The following is a 21,938-nucleotide window of genomic DNA, read 5'->3' on the forward strand; positions in this document are numbered from 1 at the left end:
TTCCTTACTCTTAAGGGTCTACCCTAAGAATCATCTATTCGTTCACTCCGTATTAGGTACTAAGACAATAGCTGTCAAGGTTCTTTATTTGGCACTAAGACAATAGTCACCGGGGTTCTTTATTTGGCACTAAGATAATAGCTGCCATGGTTCTTTATTTGGCACTAAGATAGTAGTTGTCGGGATTCTTTATTTGGCACTAAGACAATAGCTGCCAGGGTTTCTTTATTTGGAACTATGACAGTAGTTGCCGAGATTCTTTATTTGGCACTAAGACAATAGTTGTTGGGATTCTTTATTTGGCACTAAGACAGTAGCTGCCAGAATTCTTTATTTGGCACTAAGACAATAGCTTCCATCATTCTTTATTTGGCACTAAGACAACAACAGCCGTGATTTTTTATTTGGCACTAAGACAGTAGCTGTCGGGATTCTTTATTTGGCACTAAGACAATAGCTACCAGGATTCTTTCATCGGGTACTAAATCCACAACTACCAGTATAGGTACTAGGTCCATAACTATCATCGTCTATCTAACAGTACTAAATCCATAGCTACCAGCGTTCATCTATACGGTACTAAATCCATAGATGCCAAGGATCACCTTTCGTCTCATCCTTCATCACACACCAACTATTTTGACTACCCATGTTCTATCCAACATATTTATAGATATAAAATACATATATAGTTTAAATCATTCAAAAATATGTATAAAACATTCATTCCACACTCATCTCAAATAAACAAACAATGTATAAACATATAACAGTATTTCATAGCAAATACTTCATATCTATGCGGTAGAAGAAAGTAACTACACACTCACACATATAAACACCAATATATATACACATAGCACATATTTTATAAAATACTTCATATCTATGTGTAAGATGAAAGTGACTATACGTTCACTTGATCAGAAGATGATCGGGTAGCACTACGGCTTGTAGAAGTAGTATTCTTCGGTGAAACTGTGATCTCTTCACACACCGGGCCTCTTGCGGGTAGAGCTTCGGCTCGGAAACTCTTTTCTTCTCGGGATCTTCAGAACTTCGGGACTTCCTTCGTGTCTCGGGATGATACCGGGGATTCGGGGGGTAAAATAGGGCTTAGAGAGAGTATCGGGAGTGGGAGAGAAGAGATTGAGCAACCAAACTCGGTTGCCCCTTGAATTCTATTTATAGGGCTCATTTTATGGATTCACGTCGTGAATCTCAAATATTCACTTCGTGAGTTCAGTCGTCACTGCATGCGTCATGGCAAGTTGCGTCTGTCAGGCTCCAGAAGTCATAAATACTGAGTTCAAGTCGTGAACACTGTATTTACGTCGTGAACTCTGACAGTTTTGGGGTTTCGCGCCCCGAACTTCAGAAATTCATAACTTTCGCATACGAACTCCGTTTTCGACGTTCTTTATATCCACACGTAGGTAAAAACAAGATCTACAACTTTCACTTAGAATTCATCGGCTAATTTTGACTTTAATTTTAATATATTATTAATATATTATTTTTAGTAGACCAGGACAGGAAAACTCCGTTCGAAATTCATAACTCCTTTATCTGAACTCCGTTTTCGTCTGTCTTTTTTATCGTTGGACTACTATTGATGAGATCTTCAATTATCATTTAGAAAGTTTTGGCTAAATATCACTCGACCTCAATCTCGAGTTTCGGGCTGCATACTGCTAATGCTGAAATTTTGAAAAATCATAACTTCCTCATACGAAGTCAGATTTAGACGTTCTTTTTATGCACACTCTCGGTTTAACGTATTCTATGAATTTCATTTAGATAGATAAGGCCTAATATCACTCTAATGTAAATTCACTATTTACGTCACGCTATGTCGTGCCGTTTCTGTCACGAAACTTCGACATGTCATAACTTCTTCGTTATAACTCGGATTTCGGCGTTCTTTATATGTACAGAATCCTTGTAACATATACTACAACTTAGTTAAGATTATTCATTCTAAATAATCTTCTATCAAAAAGTCATTTTTAACGCTTAACGTCTCTAAATTGACTAGCGCGGACCCACGAGCGTTACATGTAAGCCGATGCTTAGTGAGTTCCTCAAGATAATATATACCACAATACATATACAATGACCTTCAACATAAAACTTAAGAGATTTAATGAACTAGAAAAAAAATGATAAAACCAAACATTTATGTCAAATGTACGAACTTTAATGAACCAAAAATAAGAAAAAGGGTAAAACTGAAGAAAAAAAAGTTGCAAATGTCTAGCTTTAATGTACTTAATACACAAAAGAGGAAATCTGCATATTTCTGCCAAACTAAAGGATTTTTATATCATTTGTCATAAAATTTACGACATAATATGTATAGTCTGGAGCAATATACTGTGTTAATCAGCCAATTCGTTCTAACTCCTTCCATTACGAACATGTCCTTTAAAATGTTAATCATTCGAATTCATTTTTAGTAATTGAATGCTAATTGTGATGTGGATATGAAGATTTTTTTTTCAAATGGGAGAAAAAATACAATAAAAAATACTTAACATTTTACTCTGAAATAGTACTCTAAAAACTCTTACATTCCAAAATATATTTCGTAATACACTTTTCAGTATGGAATATACTTTCAAATTGCGAGTGTTATATATTGTTACATTTATTTGAAAGAAAATAGTTACTTTTTTTTATTAATATTATAATTTAATATTAGTTACTTTTTTATTAATATTATAATTTAATATTAGTTACTTTAGTCAATTTCCCCTAAAAGTATAATTTCTAATAAATGAAAGTTTTTTTTTTCAATTTTTATATTCTCATTCAATTTATCAAATGTCATTTTGTGGTTATTCTGAATTAATTTTTTTTTCATATGTCATTTTATCAGTTTTTTTATTTTAATAAATTTCACATAATATTTTAATATAATAATTACAATAAATGTAGTAATAAATGAATATTAATTTCACTAATAAACTTAACTTTTAATTTTAAAAATTTTCAAAATTAAAACTCATTAGTTTATTTTCTTTATTTAAATTATTTATTTAAATTTAAAAGATAAAAACATTTATATCATAATAAATTATTATTTTTTTCTTATAAATTCAAAATTTTTAGATATTTTGATCTCTCTCTGTCTCTCTCTCTCTCTCTCTCTCTATATATATATATATATATATATATATATATATATATATATATATATATATCCTCCCAAATAAATAAAGAATTTTTTGCCACTTGTCAAATTTTTATGCATTTGGACACATGTAATTTTGTGGTTAATTATTACAAATTAATTTTCACTTGTCATTTTATGGTAATTTTTAATTTTCTTAATTAACTATCTAATTTTTAGGTTATAGAAAATATTTAATGTGTTATTAATTTGTTTCCTTATATTTCAAATTTTAATATGTTTACTTCAATATATATAATTCAAATTTGACATGTTTCTCTTAAAGTTTTTTGTCATTTTAGACAAAATAGTCTATATAAAAAAAATCAAACTTTGTTGCTTTTTATTGAAAAACTAAAAAAAATGTTATATGGTCTAAATATAATTGTTTTTCTATAGTTTGTTTTATTAATATAGGTTGGATTATTTATTTATTCATCATTTTGTTTGTATATATATTTTGAAATTTTATTTTAAAAAATACATAATGTTTACACTTTGAAATTTAATGTCTTCTTTAAAATAATATTTAAAGTTTATATTTTCATATATAACTTTGTTAATCAACATGTGTAGCACACGAGTTTCCCACCTAGTGTTGAATATAGCCAAATGTCTTAATTTTGACAAATGAGTTTTTCAACAAAACTTTTTTCTCTTATAGCCCATTATATATATATATATATATATATATATATATATATATATATATATATATATATATATATATATATATATATATATATATATATATAAAAGAAAATGCAACAAATAAAATGTGCCATTTCATTCAACAGCTCAATTTACAGCCCATTAATCATAACGCGCATAATACAAGTTATATATATATATATATATATATATATATATATATATATATATATATATATATATATATATATATATATATATATATATATATTTATGTTTATGTTTAATCAAAAGGAACATGTGAGTGCATGATCAAAATACATTGCCATTTTCAAAAGTTAAAGTTTTTGATTTTGCTGATTTTATTTTTTGGACCAAGGGAGGATGTTTGGATAATTATTATGATTTAAAGCAACATATAAATTTATTCTATAATCAATAATTCTTGAAGTTTGATTGATTGTATGGTTTTGTTTTCTTTTTCTAATTGTGTAAGTTTTTACATTTGAACTACTCGCATTTAGAAACTATAATCTGAAGAATTATTCACATATGTCGCTTTGCACGGGTAAACTATATAAATAAATAAATAAATATATATATATATATATATATATATATATATATATATATATATATATATACACATGACATCCGTTGAGAACTCAAAGTTTTGTGAAAATCTGAGAACTTTTTAACAAAAAATACTTTGAGTCATCTAATCTTTTTGACTTTATCAACCATTAAATGGCTTATTAAGCACTGAAAATTAGTTTTTTTTTTCAGTGAATTAAGTGCCTTTAAAGTAAAAAAAAAAAAAAATTTTTTTTTGTCTCAAAGCAGTTTTAAAAAATAAAACAAAAAAGTAATTGGGCTTAGATTTTACAAATCTTGTGAGTTCCAAAGAATCCTGAACCTGTAAAGTAATCTTCATATTCCATGAAACTAAAATTAAAAATCTTGGTTCAAATATTATACGAATTAAACACATAATTTACTCATGACCATTCATGCAACTTAGTCCATCCTATCGGAAACGGACTAAGTTGTGAGGATAAATAGAACCCATCATCTCTAACTAACCAAACACATCTTTGTTTTTTGAAAATCTTTCTTTCGCTACAATAATGACTGCTTGTAGTATAATCAAAAACATCAAAGAAAGCTGTTTTGGAATTCCAGTAGAAGTGAGCATAAAATCGAGTCTTAAAGGTGATACCCATGCAGAAACCCCAATCTGTAGAACCATTGAATGGCAGTGTTCGATTTCCAAGATCGTCATCAGCTGATTGTACGTGCACAGTAAAAGAATCGTTGATCCCATTGTAGATATAAATAGTCCAATAGCTAAAAAAACACACCTTTTCTTGTGTGTTAGTTGTTGAAGTTACTAGAGAAACATTTGTCATACCAATGTAAAGAAAAATAAATAATACGGATTTCATAACTTCAGTTAATAATTAAATAAGTTGATGATAATATATATAGATATATGTGTGTGTGTGTGTGTGGGGGGGGGGGGGGGGCATGAGAATGAACCATTTGCATGTTTATGGAAAAAAAACTAAATGAATCTACTCTAATAAATAAAGATTTTTTTGCATATCATTTTATGGTATTTTTGAATAAAGGTTTTTCCATGTGTCATTTTTTCATATTTTATCTTTTCTTAATTAACTTATAACATTACACCTCATTTAATAATTCCTTAATTGAAAATATTTAATAAATTACAATTACTATTCATATATTATATTAAATATATTTCCTATTAAATTCAAATATTAAATTTTAAATTTCAAGGTTAAATAAATTTTTGTCTAAACATTCATATTTATTTTTTTGTTTTATCCAACCCGTATAATATACGGGTCTCACAACTAGTATATATAATAATAATAATAATAATAATAATAATAATAATAATAATAAAACAGTAGTTATTTTGCCATGTGTCACTATATTAGACCTCTTAATTAATATGATGTCACTTGTCAATCTATTAGTTCTTCATTTTAAATTTATTATACCTCTTAATTAATTTGATGTTATTTGTTAATGTATTTATTCTCTATTTTAAATTTTAAATTTTATATTATTGTTTTCATTAATTCACAAATAAAAAATGTCTAATATATATTAAAAATTAGTTTTATATATTTATTTGAATCAACGATTATAATTTCATATAACTAATAAAAATATCTCGTACTTAATAATTTATTTAAAATAATTAATTAATAATTTTGAAGTTTTACTATAAAAGTTTATTTAATTTTATAACCGTGGTTTACACATGTTATAAACTAGTATATATATATATATATATATATATATATATATATATATATATATATATATATATATATATATATATATATATATATATATATATATATATATATATATATATATATATATATATATATATATATATATAATGCATTTAAGATATAGATCTTCCACGTTATACTAATATCTTTCCTTACCATCAAATGAACTTAACATGTGGTTAACGCCTTAACGGTAACAAAAACCATAGTGCCGATTTCCGCAAGCCAAACGAAACCCTAATTTCAACCCTATTTAACCCCCCTCTCTACACTTACACAACAACAACAGCCAGCCACCATCTTTTCTTTCAATCAAATCTATTTATGCGGTTATGCTCACACTGTTTGCTTTGAATTGTTCTACTTTATTTTTAATGTGGTTACATCGTAGTAGAGAGAGATCGCAATGACGACTTGCAAAATTCAAGCTCAACAGACCGGAATGCAGGCTTATCTCTCCTGAGAGATTTGCTTGCGTGTCGATATTCCCGCTGAACTGAGTGATTTTCTCTTTCAATTGATTGATTTTTTCATTGTCTTTGTGTTTATATCTACTGCTTTTTAATGCATGATTTGGCTTTTATTTTTATGTGGGAATAGAAGGGGATTACAATGAGGATACAAAGCTCCCTCTTCTGAATTAGTATGAGGTAACTCTGCTGGCAGAATCGAACCTAATTAAATATCATGCCATCTGAGTAGCTTCTTCCCCACTTCTATGATTAAATTAATCCGATAAAAGTTTTGAATTTTATGGTGATTTTTGATACTTGGTCGAAAAGTCTACAATCTCATTCATTTAAGTCTTATTTTCACGACTTCATGAATTTTTACAATTTGCACATATGGATTACAATTTGTTGAATCCTTTAGAGACTTAGTAGGTTCACATATAGATTGCAACGATGACCAAGTAAAATTCAAGCTCAACAGACCGGAATGCAGGATTCTGAGAATTTTGCGTGTCGATGAATCACTTACTGAGCAGTCTCTCATTTCCATTTGCACTTTTTTATGCATATTTTGTTGTTAGTTGTTAGTTTCCAGTTTTCTGTCAACATATTTGGTATTCCAGCGTTTTTTAAATCAAACCAAGATTCATCCCATATATGCCTACTTTTGGTTTTCATATGATGAATTTGATCACAAGTTGTGATTTTAAAGACACTTAATTAGACGATGATGAAGCAAAATGTAAACATTCCAACACTTGGACTGAGAAATTCAATTTCAAGAGATGTGAAAACATGCTTTCTGAGTCTTGTTTATTTATTTATTTATTTTTTCTGACTTATGTTTCATGTCATGTCATCAAATGATGATAAATCAATTTAATCTTAGGACACCATTGGACACAACTTTTAGTTGTGGGTGAGAAAACCATTTTTCTGATGATGACAATTGATTTTCTAAAGTTTTTTTGTAATTAAATGTCATACGTAATTATTACATCTATCATTAAAGTTTGCAAACATCGGTGTTGAACATTGAATTTAATTATTTTTACCTCCGAAAGTCTTTTTGTTTATATTTCAATTTCTTCTTTAAGTTTGTATTCCCCCCTTTGTTTTCACCAAAACCTTTTTATGTGTTGTATATTGAAATTTTTTTGCCACGTTTCTTACTCTCCTTCAATTTGCCACACGGCTTTTTCTTGGTTTTTTTATTTGCTTATTTTCCACTTAGCGATTTCTGATTTTTTTCTGTTTCTTAATATTAAAAACCCACAGTTGACTTGACTGAATCTTTAACATAGGCAACGTATTGATTGAAAAACAGCAGCTGTAGAATATGTAGAGGTTACTGCAGCTGTAGAAAAACAGCCTCCTGATTAAAGCTAATTTTGATGGACATTGCCTTTTTTTTTTCCTGTTATTTTTACAGTTCAATTTTAAAATTAACTTCTTATTAAGCTTCCGTCTATAGTAAGTATTAACTTCCCCTATTAGATCTACCACTCCTGTTGTTAATTGATATTTTAGTCCATATATGTGATTAAAACAAATACAATGACTGTTATTATTGTAATTTGTATACAAACAGTTAAGCATAAATGTTGACAGTTTGCAGTTGAAAAAGTTACTTTATTCAATATTCTTTTGTATTTGTACATTTCACTTTCAAAATTAACATCTTATTAAACTTTGGGGACCATTAATATTAATTTGATATTATTGTATATTAGTTCATTGTAGAATTTGTAATTTGTGTTCTATCTTGCTGTTATTGTGTGTATTTCGTTAATAAAAACTTAATCTGTTTAGCTTTAACCATATTTGTACCATTTTGCCCCTGATATTTACTCATATCTGTTAGGTTATTTTCTCATACCCATGCAGCCTTATAATGGTTTTCATTGCCCAAAAGTATGATGCTATTAGATGGAATTAAAATTTAAAAGTGTGGGGGAGGTTTGTTTTGTTTTAGATTTTTTATAAAGATATTTCATTTCACATATGTCAATCTGCCTACCTGTATTCAACTACCAAATATATTCTTATTATATCTGTTTTTACATGAATGGCCCCTGTAATTTCAAATTTAACCTACTCGGTTCTTTTTTTCCTAATAAGACTTAAATGGCAGCCTACTTCTCATCTATAGCAACATACTTTGCAGCCTACTTTTTTTTTTTAATGTAAAGTTATATCATCGTACTATAGAAATGTCCATCAAAATTAGCTTTAATCATTGTACTATAGAAATTTTAAGATAAATAAAAAATAGGGTGCTATTAAATGGAACGATGATATAACTTTACATTAAAAAAAAGGTTGAAAATATACAAATATTAGGGCTTTCGCCTAATTTTCTACATAGTTAATTTACGTAACTTTTTTTTTTCAATCTTTCAGGAAAGATGTGTCCACAATAGATTACGTTTTCTGAAACAAGTTATTCCACAAGCAAAACATCCTCACTCGAGCAAAAGGACAACTGGACAAGACTCTTTTAGTCTAAACAAATTAGGATCCAATATATATTGTAACAATGAATTTACACTGGAACAAATAAACGGGTGAACAACGTGTGACAGCTAAAAAAGTAGCAATACCTTGTGTACTTCAATTTCATACTAAGAATTGATTTTAACTGATTTCTCATTGTGACCGCAAATGTGTCGACTAGCCTTTTTCCTTACCAATTTCCTTGAATAGTTATAATTCAAACGTCTGAAGATTTTATATTATGTGAATTCATGAAAAAAGACAAACCATCCACCAACTTTATCAGAGGGTAGGACAACATAGACGATGGTCCAGTGCCTCCAAATTTCGGGGGCCTATTTTTATATATCTACTTATATTATTTTAAAAATAAAAAAGCTTTTGGTATTAAGTCATCGCAAACAGAGACAAAAAAAAAAAGACCTGATTTTTTTTTTGCTCGGGCTTCAAATCGGCTTGAGTCGGCTCTATTTCTATAAAAAAACATCATATGTTTGTAAACTATCGTCTCTAGCACATTTTTGCGAACATATCCATGAAATTGAATCACCATCAAAGCATCATCAAAATTGTTTCATTGAAATTAACATATATTTGATTTAGCAAAGTGCTCTGTAAAACTCCGACTTTAAGTAATTATTTGACTCGTAATTATAATGCTAAACATAGTCCAAGTGTCTCAAGAGGAAAAGGATCAAGTTTGAAAATGTTTATTCTACCAAATACCAATAAAATTGTGTTATCCACATAAAAAATGGCTAATAGACACCGGCAATTCCAACATTACTTTTGTTGGGGCACTTTTTAATCTTTTCAAAAACATAAAAAACTTTTTAAGTAAACTTTAGAATTAGTAAGGTATTCATACGTAATTTTGTTTAGTCACTGGGGGGCATGTGCCCCCCTCTCAAAGCCTTAGATCCGTCAATGCTAATAGACCTTTCTCGACCTTCATTACACCTTAGTTACCAAATTTAAGTCTATATATTTTGCTAAGTATGAACAATGTATTTTGTGTTTCATTAGACTCATAATATATGTTATTAAACATAATCTAAGTATTTAAAATGGAAAATAAAAGTTTTTGAAAGGTTTATACATACAAAATCATGTTGTTAATATGATAATAACATAATCTAAGTATTTAAAACGATATAAACTTCTTTGAGGGGAATCTAGTGTGGATGCTTATGCCATAGATAATAAATTATAAACTCCATTGATAGCATCTAATACGAAAATAACAACACTATATTGTTGAAGTTATTATTCGAATTTCTATGAATCTAGAAGTCATAGGAGTTTCCTTTCTCTACAAGTTTCCTTAGTGTATTAGGAGTTATATATTACCGAGTTAAAGATAATACATAGAAACAAATTATAATTTGAGTTTTGAGTTATTTTCTCAATAAAAATCAGAGAGTTATTCTGGTTATCTTTTCTTCCAAGTTTTGATTTTAGTTCTTTAATCGGTATTAGAGCTTCAAGGATAACCACCAAACATTGATAAGCCATGACTGGTGAAGTACATCATTCGAGTGGGAAAGAAGGCGGAACGACTTATGTTCAGTGTTCCATGTTTATCTCCACGAACTACATCGTCTGGGCTATGCGTATGAAGGTTGTAATGCGAATCCACAAGGCATGAGAGACGATCGATCTAGGCACTATGACCTCTAACACCGAAAAGAATGATCTAGTGTGAGTTTGTTATATCAATCTATTCCAGAAACTTTGATCATGCAACTTGGCGAGAAAGCAACTGTGAAAACCCTTTGGGAAGCGATCAAGGCACGAGATGTAGAAGATGAACGTGTGAAAGAGGCCCAAGTATATACTCTAATGTCTGACTTCGATCGTCTCAAGTGTTGGATTAAGTGTCTAAGCCAATAACTAAATTAATATAATCTTGAATTATTAGCAAAGACCTTTTGGGTAGCCCTCAAACCTAGTAATTAACTGAAATGTTTTCTTGGTGAGAGAGACTGATTTATTAATTTATTATATGATTAATAAATTAATTAGAAATCAAAATAAATGATTTATTAATATATTATGAGAATAGTATATTAATTAGAAATAGTATTGTTTGATTAAAAATTAATCAGAAATTAATTGGAATTAATTGGATTAATTAAAAGTAGAAGGACAAATTGTGACAATCTTCAAAAATTGAATATTGACCAATTATAGAATCTTCCATAGAGGGGATGGTTTCTAGAGGAGGTTATAGAGGTAATCTTGGGCTCTAAGGAAACTTAGAATGCCTTAGGGAGGAAACAAGAGGATTAAGGTTATCTAAAAGGAACATGCAAAACATCAATATGGCTCTTCGATACGAGGGCAAAGAGTATGTCATTAAGAAACAACTCGTTAAGATCAATGAGGTCATTGCTACTCCTGAAGAAATAGCCTTCTACAAGAAACACTATGACGACGCGACTAAGGTTGCTTACATCATGGTTGCCGCCATGATTCCTGAGTTGCAAGAGTTCTATGAGGACTACTGACCATTCAAGATGAACTTTGATCTTGTGGAAAAGTTTCACAAAAGAATGAGAGTTTATCTGCAACCATATGCAAAGAATGCAAAGATACGTGGAGCGCCTTGAAAGGATAAATGTGAACTTCTAAGAGGATTTGGCCATTAACATGGTCCATAACTCCTTGCCTCCTTGTTACGATTAGTTCATTCTGGCTTATCATTTGAACAACATAGAGAGCACATAGACCCAACTCCACAACCTGTTGCGAATAGCTAGGTCAAGAATGAAGAAGAATCAAACTCTTAACTCTACTAATGCTCTTGTCCTTGCCATTGGAAAAAAGAAAAGAAAGAAAAGGAAAGTTCTCCTAAGTAGAATTGGAAAGGCAAGGCCCATGTTGGGCCATCTAGCAATGATCCAAAAGCAAATCCCAGTTCTGATATTCCTTTTGTTAGTGATCCCAAATAGGCCATTTTCTTATATTTAAATGATAAGAACCATTGGAAAAGAAGCAGCCCCAAGTACTTGCAGGACATCAATGATGGCAAAGTGAAGCCATCGTCAGCAGGTATTTACATTATTCAAACTAATAACTCACAACCTACTCGTTCTTGGGTCCTTGATACAAGATTTGGTTCTTACATTTGTTCTGATTTGTAGGGACTAAGAGAAAGTGAAGAGATGGAGCATGGAAGAATGAATCTAATCATGGGAAATACACAATCTTCTCCTGTTGCCAAGATTGGAACTTATAGTCTTATGCTTAGTAGTGATATTATATTAGATTTAATTAATTATTGCTATTCGTCAGAAATGACGCGAAACATTATTTCTTTTCATGCAATTTTTAGACAAGATTTTCAATATTCGTTTAGTGACATGAATGGATAGATTTTGGTTTATAAAAATGGAATTTTATGTTTGAAGCTTTACCTTGTAATGGTGTGTATGAATCTGTGATTTTTTTGATAGCTTAGGTAATGGTGTATTTCATATTGATTCATCTAATGGTTTAGACATGACATGCTTGTGTTATTTTCGTATTTGGCACATTAACAAGCAGTGGCGGACCCAGGATCGAAGGGTATCCCAATTTTTTTAGGGTAACCCAATTTTTTTCCCGGGGTGCTTGGGTTTCCCCGGTTCGGTTTCAGTTTTAAACCCAAATCTTAATCGAATCCTTAGCTAACCTCAAGTCTTGTTATATAAACATGAAGTTGAAGTATATTTTGATACTTGAATCGACGTGGGACTCAAAGTAGATATCAAATAAAGCATGAGGATAACAGGTTTATATAATAGAAAAAAATGGTTGAGTTAACATGTGTTTAGCGATGTGGGATAGAATAGCTGGGAAAATAAAACAAAAGTAAACAAAGAATATATAAGAAACAAGAATTAATCTTGAGACCTTTACTTTAATAAGCCAACGCCTTAACCAGCATACCAACTGTTTGTTTGTGTTTATAAGTAGAGGGATGCGTATATATACACTATACCGAATTTTTTTTGAGGGATACGTAAACAAAAATTACACTACCGAAAAAAATTGAGGGGTATCCCGGGCTACCCCGGGATCCCCTTGCATCCGCCTCTGTTAACAAGAAACGCATCGCCCAACTCTAAAAAGATGGAGTGTTGGAATCATTTGACCTAAGGCCATATGATGAATGTGATTATTGTATTTTGGGAAAATGACAAAATCACCTTTCACTGGATCTTGTGAAAGAGGTGAGGGTTTGTTGGATGTCATACATACAGATGTGTATGGACCCTTCAGATCCACCATAAGGGATGGTAATCAATTTTAAGTGACATTTATAGATGATTATAGCAGATATGGTAATATCTACTTAATCAAACATAAATCAGAAACCTTTGAAAAGTTTGAAGAGTTTAAACATGAAGTCGAGAATCAATTAAGAAGGAAGACAAGATGCTCCGATCCGATAGAGGCGGAGAGTATCATAGTATCGATTTCCATGACTATCTCAAGGATTATGGAATTGTTTCACAATTGAATCAAACTAGGACACCACAAATTAATGGTGTGGTTGAGAGGCATAATCGGACCTTGTTAGACATGGTTTGTTCCTTGATGAGTCGAGTTTCTCTTCCCATTTCTTTCTGGGGGTATACCTTAGAGACAGAAACCCATATCCTCAAACTTGTCCCTACCAAGAAGGTTGCCAAAACACCTCACAAGATATGGACCTGGAAAGTTCCCTCGTTAGCGCATATCAAGGTCTGAGATTATGAAGCTTTTGTTAGACTAGAGACTCATGACAAGCTTTAACCTAGAAGTTAGAGGTGTATTTTCACTGGATACCCACAAAAGTCTTTTGGATATTTGTTCTATAGGCCTAATGAGAACATGGTCTTTGTAGCACAAAGAGGATTCTTTCGCAAGAGATAGCTCATATGCAAAGAGGATAGTAGGAGTGCAATTGACCTTGAAGAGTCAACCAATGAAGTAACCTTAGAAGATACTAGTGCTCAACCAGAGGGTGAGACTTTTGTTGGACCAACTGACAAATCATTATCTATTCTTCGATCTAGTAGAGTTAGCATGCCACCTAAGCTTTATGGTTTCCATATAACTACATATGATGATACGTTTGTCAATGATCATATACTGGTAAATTTGGATAAACAAACTAACTACAAGGAAGTGATGGCAGGCCCTGAAGGTGCCAAGTGGAAAGAGGCAATGGATAGCGAGATCAAGTCCATGTATGATAACCAAGTTTGGAATTGGGTTTAGCAAGAACTTGGTTAAAAGATAGTTGCCTGTAAATGGATCTTCAAGAATAAGAGCGGCATGGATGGAAAGGTACACACTTTTAAGGCACGACTGGTTGCAAAGGGCTTTACTTAAACCCCATGGATTGACTATGATGAGACCTTCTCACCAGTAGCCAAGATAAAGTCTATTAGGATAATGCTTGTTATAGTTGCCTTTCAAGATTATGAAATATGACAGATGGATGTCAAAACCACTTTCCTTAACGGGAAGTTAGCTGAAGATGTTTATATGAGTAAGCCAGAGGGTTTTGTAGATGCAATGTTTCCTAATAGATTGTGTAAGCTTGAGAAATCCATTTATAGATTAAAACAAGCATCTCGTGGTTAGAATCTTTGCTTCCATGAGAAAGTCAAAGAATTTGGTTTCTCTAAGTGAATATGATTCATGTGTGTATGTCAAAGCTAGTGGGTGTATAGTAACCTTTCTACTGTTGTATGTTGATGACATACTCCTTATAGGAAACAACATTCCAACTTTGCAGGAAGTAAAGTCTTGGCTTGGAAAGTGTTTTGCTATTAAGGATCTAGGAGTGGCAACCTATATTCTTGGGATAAGAAAGAAAAGACTAATTGGTCTTAGTCAAAGTACATACTTGGATAGGGTACTAAAATATTTCTATATGGAAAATTTCAAGAAAAGAGAGCTACTTATTCAAATTAATGCCAATTTAAGTATGACTCAAAGCCCTAGTACATATGAAGAGATAGCGGAATCGAGTCGAGTCCCAAATGCTTCGGTAATAGGATCAATCATGTACACTATGACAGGAACTCGCCTTGACGTGTCTTTTGCTTTAAGCATGATTAGTCACTTTCAGGGATATCCTAGCAGAGCTCATTGAACAGCAGTAAAGAACATTGTCAAGTATCTGTGAAGAACAAAGGACACAGTGACTAATTATACTTGTGAATCAAAGTACATAGTAGCAAGTGAAGCATCAAAAGAAGCGGATTTTTTTTGAAGAATTTCATCGGTGATCTCGGAGTAGTTCCGACCATTCATGAGCCAATGAAACTTTTTTGTGATAATGAAGGAGTAGTTGCTTTGACCAAAGAACCAAGAGATCATGGTAAGTCAAGGCATATCAACAGAAAGTACCATTATATCAGCCATAGAGTTGAAGAAGGTCATCTCATAGTAAAGAGATTTTCATCAGAAGATAATCCTGCATATCCTCTCATAAAGGCTCTAAGTAGGGTTAAACATAGTCAACATGCTAGGAGCATTAGTTTGAGAGATGACATTAGTTTCAGTAGTTAGATGATAGTTTGAAACTTGTAATAGAATAAATGTAATTGATTTTGGTGATTAAATAATAGAGATTATTTATGAGTTTGTTTACTGCCTTTGTCAATTATTTATTCTTGTGCTTCATTTTACATGTTTTACTTCCTGAATAATTTGATTATTCGAAGCTCCACTGTAACGTTCGGTTTCCTGGTACGCGCTTAATTAAGTATTTATCTATTTATTTTGAAAGAAGGACTCGACGATTTGGTAGCCCTGACTCGTCGAGTAGAAGGCAGTTTGTACGTAGGGGTTTTAGTGAGATGAGTTGCATCCCTGACTCGACGAGTAGGACAGGATGGATGGAACCCTAATCTTTAGGGTTTTCACCCTATTTAAGCATCATATCTGGCCTCCATTCCAGCCTCCATCGCCTCCAAAACCCTAACTTCGAAACCCTAATCCACCATAAGTGATCTTAAGCTATTTCTTGCCATTTTGAGTGTTATTTTGTGCCTTTTGAAGCTTGTGGAAGAAGTAGAAGATAGAAGACTCAAGAGGGAAGGAGTAGATCCAGGAACTACACTCCATTTGCTACATTTTATGGTAATAACGTTTCCAACTTGATCATTTTATGAAAGTTTTGGTTCAAGAACCTTGGTCCTTGGAGTTGGGATGTCCCAAGTGGCTCATATCTCAGATCTAGGATCTAGGGAGGGTTCCATGGCATAAAGTTGAAAATTTTATGACCATGGAAGCCCCATGCAAGCATATGAGGAAGTTTATGGTCTTTTTAACCCTAAACGTCTATGCATGGAAGGAAAGCTCTTAACTTTATAGGTCTAACATATATTAAGACCCTAGATCTAGGTTTGTATGCGTGGATTTGAGACTCTATGGCCTTTTGGACAAGATCCATGTCTTATAGGAATTGGGGTTTTGTCTAAACCCTTTTAGAAGAGTTATGGAAGGGTAAAGTTGGATACTTTACCCTTAGAAAGGCTTTCCAGTGGGCAAACGAACTAAGAACCTTGGATCTAGATGATAGGGACTTAATCCGTTAATTTGTCCAAACAGACAGAAGGACTCATTGAGTCCATAAGGGAGCTCAACGAGTCGTGTCATGTTGTCCCGATTTCAGTTAGTAGAACTCGAAAAGTTTGTAGAGGGACCCGAAGAGTGGATGAGCCAAGTCGTGACTGAATAGCTCGATAGAACTCGGCAAGTTGAAAGATTGACTCGACGAGTTGAACAACCCAGAATGTTGAGTTTGACCAGAGTGTTGACTTTGACCAGGGGTAAAATGGTCATTTTACCCTATGAAGAGTTACTAGTTTTTGATTAAGTTTTATTATGGAATTTATAGCTGGAGAGTCGCCGGAGCAGCAAACAGGGATTCCTCACTTTGGTTTTCAGCGGTCAGTCATACAAGATGAGTTTTCCCTTCAGTAGGAACGGGTCTAAGGCACCAAGGCCGTCCCGTAGCATTATATGTTATTAGATGAGTGTGGGCGAGGCCCGTATCTCATTTTAGTTGAGTATGGGCGGGGCCTATATCTTATAGTTGAGTTTGATCATGGATATATGTATGATAGATACATTTAGTTATACTTGTTGTCTATGTAATACTTGTATCTTTGTCTAGTAGTTGAGTGTGGGCGGGGCCCGTATCTCATAGTAGTCGAGTGTGGGTGGGGCACGTATCTCAAAGTAGCTGAGTGTGGGTAGGGCCCGTATCTCAGAATCAACAGAGTGTAGGCGGGGCCCGTATCTCCTAGTTAAGAGAGTGTGGGCGGGGCCCATATCTCCATGAGTGTGAGCGGAGCCTGTACTCTTAATTGCATGTTATATGTGTATGGTATGTGGTAGTTTGGGGGAGCTAACTAAGCTTCGTGCTTACGATTTTCAGTTTTGTTTCAAGTACTTCCACTAGCAAATGGAAAGGCTCGGGATGATCGCATGGCACACACCACAATCTTTAGCCTGAGAGTTTTACTCTGATATTTTGATATGTGACAGATATTATGATACTTTATGATACATGATTCACGATTTTATTTATGATTATGGATGATTTATGGTTTTAATATTGATTTGAAAACAAAATTTTTGGTCCGTATTTTTGGGATGTTTCAAGTTGGTATTAGAGCCTTGGTTTGAGGGATTCGGACACACTTTTGGCTGTGTCTGAACTCAAACTAAGGAAGTGGTATAAAGTTTTCAAAAGAAAAACCAATTTATAAAAACGATTTTGAGAAAAGAAAAGAATTAGAGAAAAGAACTTTGAAAAGAGAAAAGGGTGTGGTGCATGCAATCGACCAAGCTCAAGTAAGTACTCCCAAATTACCCATACAAGTTTATGTTATGATATGTTTATCAGACTGATGGGCAGAGTGAGAGGATGATCCAGAAACTCGAGGATATGTTGCGCGCATATGTATTGGATTTCGGCGGTAGTTTGGATACGTATGTTTCGTTAACTGAATTTTCGTATAACAAAAGTTATCACGCCATTATAGATCAACCTACCTTTGAGATGCTCTATGGGAGGAAGTGTAGGACCCCAATCTTTTGGGGTGAGGTCAGTCAGAGAGTCATGGGGGTACTGAGGTGGTACTCAAGACCACGGAGAAGATCCAGTAGGCTCCAGACTGCTCAGAGTCAACAGAAAAGCTACGCCGACAAGCTCCAGTCAGACTTGGAGTTTCAGGTGGACGACATGGTTCTCCTGAAGGTGTCACCATGGAAAGGTTGTTGGATTAGTGTCTAAGTCCATAACGATTTTGGTATGTACTTGACCCAATTGTGCATGGTCCTTTTGGGTTGCCTTCACCGAAACAACTTGATAGGATGATTTATGGAGAAAGAGGATTAATTATGATTTATTAATATATTATATGAATAATATATTAAAAGAGAAATAATATCGTTTAATTAATAATTGTCAATAATTAATAAGAATTAATTTTGTGGCTACAAGACATTAGTTAAATAAAGGGGACTAGAATTGTCCATTGTGTGATAGTTGAATATTGGGCTAATGGACTCCATATTAGAGGGGTGGACGAATTTTATGGGGAAACCCATTAGAAATCGTCCAAGGCCTCTAAGAAGGGAGTCCATGGGCTGCTTAGGGCCTAAGCAGTCGAATTAGGGTTTCCTTGTTTGATAACCCTAATAGCCTCACTATTTAAGGATCCCTAGAGCACCAAAAACGTGGCCAAGAGTTTCCTTAGGGTTTCTAGACGTTTTTGGGTGCCTCTCCTCTTTTCTTAAGTCATCCTCTTGCTCTTGGTGTTTGTGAGCCATTAGAGGTACTACACATGTGGTACTTGCTTTCAAAGCTATGGAGATTCAAGGAACTAGTTGTTATTACTATATAACAACAAAAGGTATGTATTCTATTCTTCTATGTGGATTTCGAAAATAGTACTAGCATGCCAGGTTTCTTTTTGTGTTCATAAAGTTGTATAACTAATAGTGATAACATAGATCCAACTCTAGGGTTGCATGCACACATAGGATTGTTTGTATAAATCCCATCAAATGTGTCTTCCGGTTCAGGAAGCAGGGCAAGCTGGCCCCCAAGTACATCGGTTCGTTTAGGATTTTGGCTCGGGTGGACCGAGTTGCTAATTGATTGGATCTACCAGCCGAGCTTAGCCAGATTCATAGTACCTTTCAAGTCTCTCAGCTGCGGAAGTGCTTAGTGGACGATTCTGCAGTTGTGCCTTTGGAGGATATCCAGGTGGACGACCGCCTGAACTACATTGCGATTCTATATCGGAAGATGAAAACCTTGAGGAACAAGGTTGTACAGTTAGTAAAGGTACAGTGGATGCACCGCAAGGGGTCAGAATGGACTTGGGAGCCCAATGAGGAAATGAGAGAGCATTATCCAGAGTCATTCAAGAAGCAGACTTCGAGGACGAAGTCTGAGACAAGAGGGGAGAATTGTAATGTCTGGTTCCTGGTATGCATTTAATTTATAATTTATTCGTGCTTACAGATCAACTCGACGAGTAGGAAGCCCCAAACTTGTTGAGTAGAGATTAGCAGGACCGCGTGATTTAAGTAACCTACTCGACGAGTTGGGAGGCCTCAACTCGATGAGTAGGCCGACAGGGATAAAACCCTAATTTTTGGGTTTGCACCATATTTAAATGTCTTAAACCTTCCATGTTGGCCTCATTTCCAGCCTCCAAGTCCTAAACCCTAAATCTAGAAAACCCTAAAGCCATATGAGTGTTTGTGAGTTGTTTTTGAGTGTTTTGGTGTGTATTTGAAGCTATTAGAAGAAGGAAGAGCTTAGAGACACAAGAAGGGGCATATAGATCCAGAATCCTTACCTCATCCACGATATTTTGCTGGTATAAAGCTTAAACCTTTCCTTGTAGTTGATTAGATATCCTTTTTGGGGTTATTTTGCTAGTTTTGGTCTAAATGACACAATTCTTGGGATTCGGATGTCCCAAGTGGGGAATACTTTAGATTTAGGGTCTTGAGGGGTTTCATGGCATAAAGGTGCCAACTTTATGGCCATGGAAGCCCCATGCAACCTTTAGTCCATCATTTTGGTCTTTTGAAGCTTCTATGGCCATGCATGTGGATAAAGTTTAAGACTTTACGTGATCATTTTATCCCTTGAGTCCAGATCTATGACCTCATGGTCTATCTTGAAATTTTGATGGCTTTTGGAGTTAGATCTAAGCCATTTTGGGTTAGGGTTTGAGTTTTATGTGTTGGGAGAGGACCTTAATGGGTATAGTTGGAAACTTTACCCTTCTAGGCGTATTTCCAGTTTGGATCCGGAGTTTAGGGTGTAGATATGATGAATAAGGGCTTAATGTAATAAGAAGGGTTGACATAATGATAAACTCGACGAGTCAATATGGGAACTCAACAAGTTGGTTTGGAATGTTCCCGATTCTGTTGAAGGAACTCGATGAGTCCACAAGGGAACTCGACGAATTGTAGTGGAAAAGTCCCGTTTCTGTTGAGAAGAAGGAACTCGGTGAGTTGGAGGAAAACTCAACGAGTTGGATTGCAATTTCACGATACTTTGATCCATGGGAACTCGGCGAGTTGAAAGGGTAAACTCGACGAGTTGAATCAACTCGGAGCATTGACTTTGACCTTGACTTTGACTTGACCAGAGTTGACCCTTAAGGTTTATGAGTATGGAATGATATATAAGGGGTTGTTTTGGTTCAGGGAGTGAGTAGAGATGATTCCGGGCATAGACGTTTCTGCTATCATCCATCATTCGAGGTGAGTTTCCTCCTGGTTTGAATTATTTGAGTATGGATATGGAATTGATTGATAGATGTGGTTATACTTTTTGTCTGTATGATACTTGTATGTGTGCTTAGTAGCTGAGTGTGGGCGAGGCCCGTATCTCCTAGATAAATAAGTGTGGGTGAAGCTCGTATCTTATAGATAGTTCAGTGTGGGTGAGGCTCGTATCTCGTAGATAGTTGAGTGTGTGCGAGGCTCGTATCTCATAATTAGTTGAGTGTGGGCAAGGTCGTATCTCATAGTTAGCGGAGTGTGGGCGAGGTCCATATCTCCTAGTTAGCCAAGTATGGGCGGGTCCCGTAACTCATTGAGTGTGGGCGGGGCCCGTATCTCCTAGTAGCATGATTATGTCTATGTTATGTGGTAGTTTGGGGGAAATTCACTAAGCTTCGTGCATACAGTTCTCAATTTTGGTTTCAGGTACTTCCGGTAGCAAAGGGAAGAGCTCAGGATGACTGCATTGCACACACCATAATGTTTAGCGTGGGATGTTTACTCTGATGTTTTGATATGATACTATGAATTGATATTATGACTTATGTTTTTGGATGGAATGATTTTAATAACTATGGTTTATTTATAATTTAAAAATGAATTTTTTTTCATGATTTTTGGGATGTTACATAGAGTGGGTTAAAGCAATGAATTCAGAAATTGATTCAATAAACCAGAAAAATACGTGGAAGCTAGTTGAAAAAACAAATGAAGTAAAGCCAAGTGGATTGAAATGGGTATACAAAGTTTAGAATAATACCGATGGGACGTTCAACAAATACAAGGATCAATTAGTTGCAAAGGGTTAAGTACGACAACAAGGAATCAATTTCGATGAAGTATTTTCTCTACTAGCTCGCATCGAAACAATTTGACTTCTTATAGCAATAAGCTACAAACGTATGGGAAATTCACCACTTAGATGTAAAATTGACATTTTTACATGGTGAATTAAAGGAACACGTTTATGTAAAATGCAACCCGAAGGATACTTGAAGAAAGGGAGTGAAGGTAAAGTGT

At 33.6% G+C, this 21,938-nt stretch overlaps 1 protein-coding gene, 1 long non-coding RNA gene and 5 other non-coding genes across 7 annotated transcripts in view; all 7 read left to right on the forward strand.

Annotated features, from left to right (window-relative positions):
- Nucleotides 1-6,326: 6,326 nt before the first annotated feature.
- LOC111892114 (uncharacterized) lies at nt 6,327-9,256 on the forward strand. Its single transcript, XR_002850432.2, has 2 exons — nt 6,327-6,809; nt 9,015-9,256. It is a non-coding gene; the product is annotated as an uncharacterized LOC111892114 (long non-coding RNA).
- On the forward strand, nt 6,559-6,665 carry LOC111892132 (small nucleolar RNA Z107/R87). Its single transcript, XR_002850442.1, has one exon. It is a non-coding gene; the product is annotated as a small nucleolar RNA Z107/R87 (small nucleolar RNA).
- LOC111892137 (small nucleolar RNA R30/Z108) lies at nt 6,762-6,861 on the forward strand. The gene has a single exon (XR_002850448.1). It is a non-coding gene; the product is annotated as a small nucleolar RNA R30/Z108 (small nucleolar RNA).
- LOC111892133 (small nucleolar RNA Z107/R87) lies at nt 7,055-7,149 on the forward strand. Its single transcript, XR_002850443.1, has one exon. It is a non-coding gene; the product is annotated as a small nucleolar RNA Z107/R87 (small nucleolar RNA).
- Nucleotides 7,333-7,423, forward strand: LOC111892134 (small nucleolar RNA snoR31). Its single transcript, XR_002850445.1, has one exon. It is a non-coding gene; the product is annotated as a small nucleolar RNA snoR31 (small nucleolar RNA).
- Nucleotides 7,467-7,558, forward strand: LOC111892138 (small nucleolar RNA snoR31/Z110/Z27). The gene has a single exon (XR_002850449.1). It is a non-coding gene; the product is annotated as a small nucleolar RNA snoR31/Z110/Z27 (small nucleolar RNA).
- Nucleotides 9,257-21,565: 12,309 nt separating the features above from the next.
- Nucleotides 21,566-21,938, forward strand: part of LOC128132487 (uncharacterized mitochondrial protein AtMg00810-like) — a 934-nt gene continuing 561 nt past the window's right edge. The window contains exons 1-2 of the mRNA XM_052769086.1: nt 21,566-21,641; nt 21,876-21,929. Of these exons, the coding sequence (XP_052625046.1) occupies nt 21,566-21,641; nt 21,876-21,929 (130 nt within the window). The remainder of the gene's footprint in view (nt 21,642-21,875; nt 21,930-21,938) is intronic.

Source organism: Lactuca sativa, chromosome 2 (assembly GCF_002870075.4).
Source record: "Lactuca sativa cultivar Salinas chromosome 2, Lsat_Salinas_v11, whole genome shotgun sequence".
Taxonomy (NCBI): domain Eukaryota; kingdom Viridiplantae; phylum Streptophyta; class Magnoliopsida; order Asterales; family Asteraceae; genus Lactuca; species Lactuca sativa.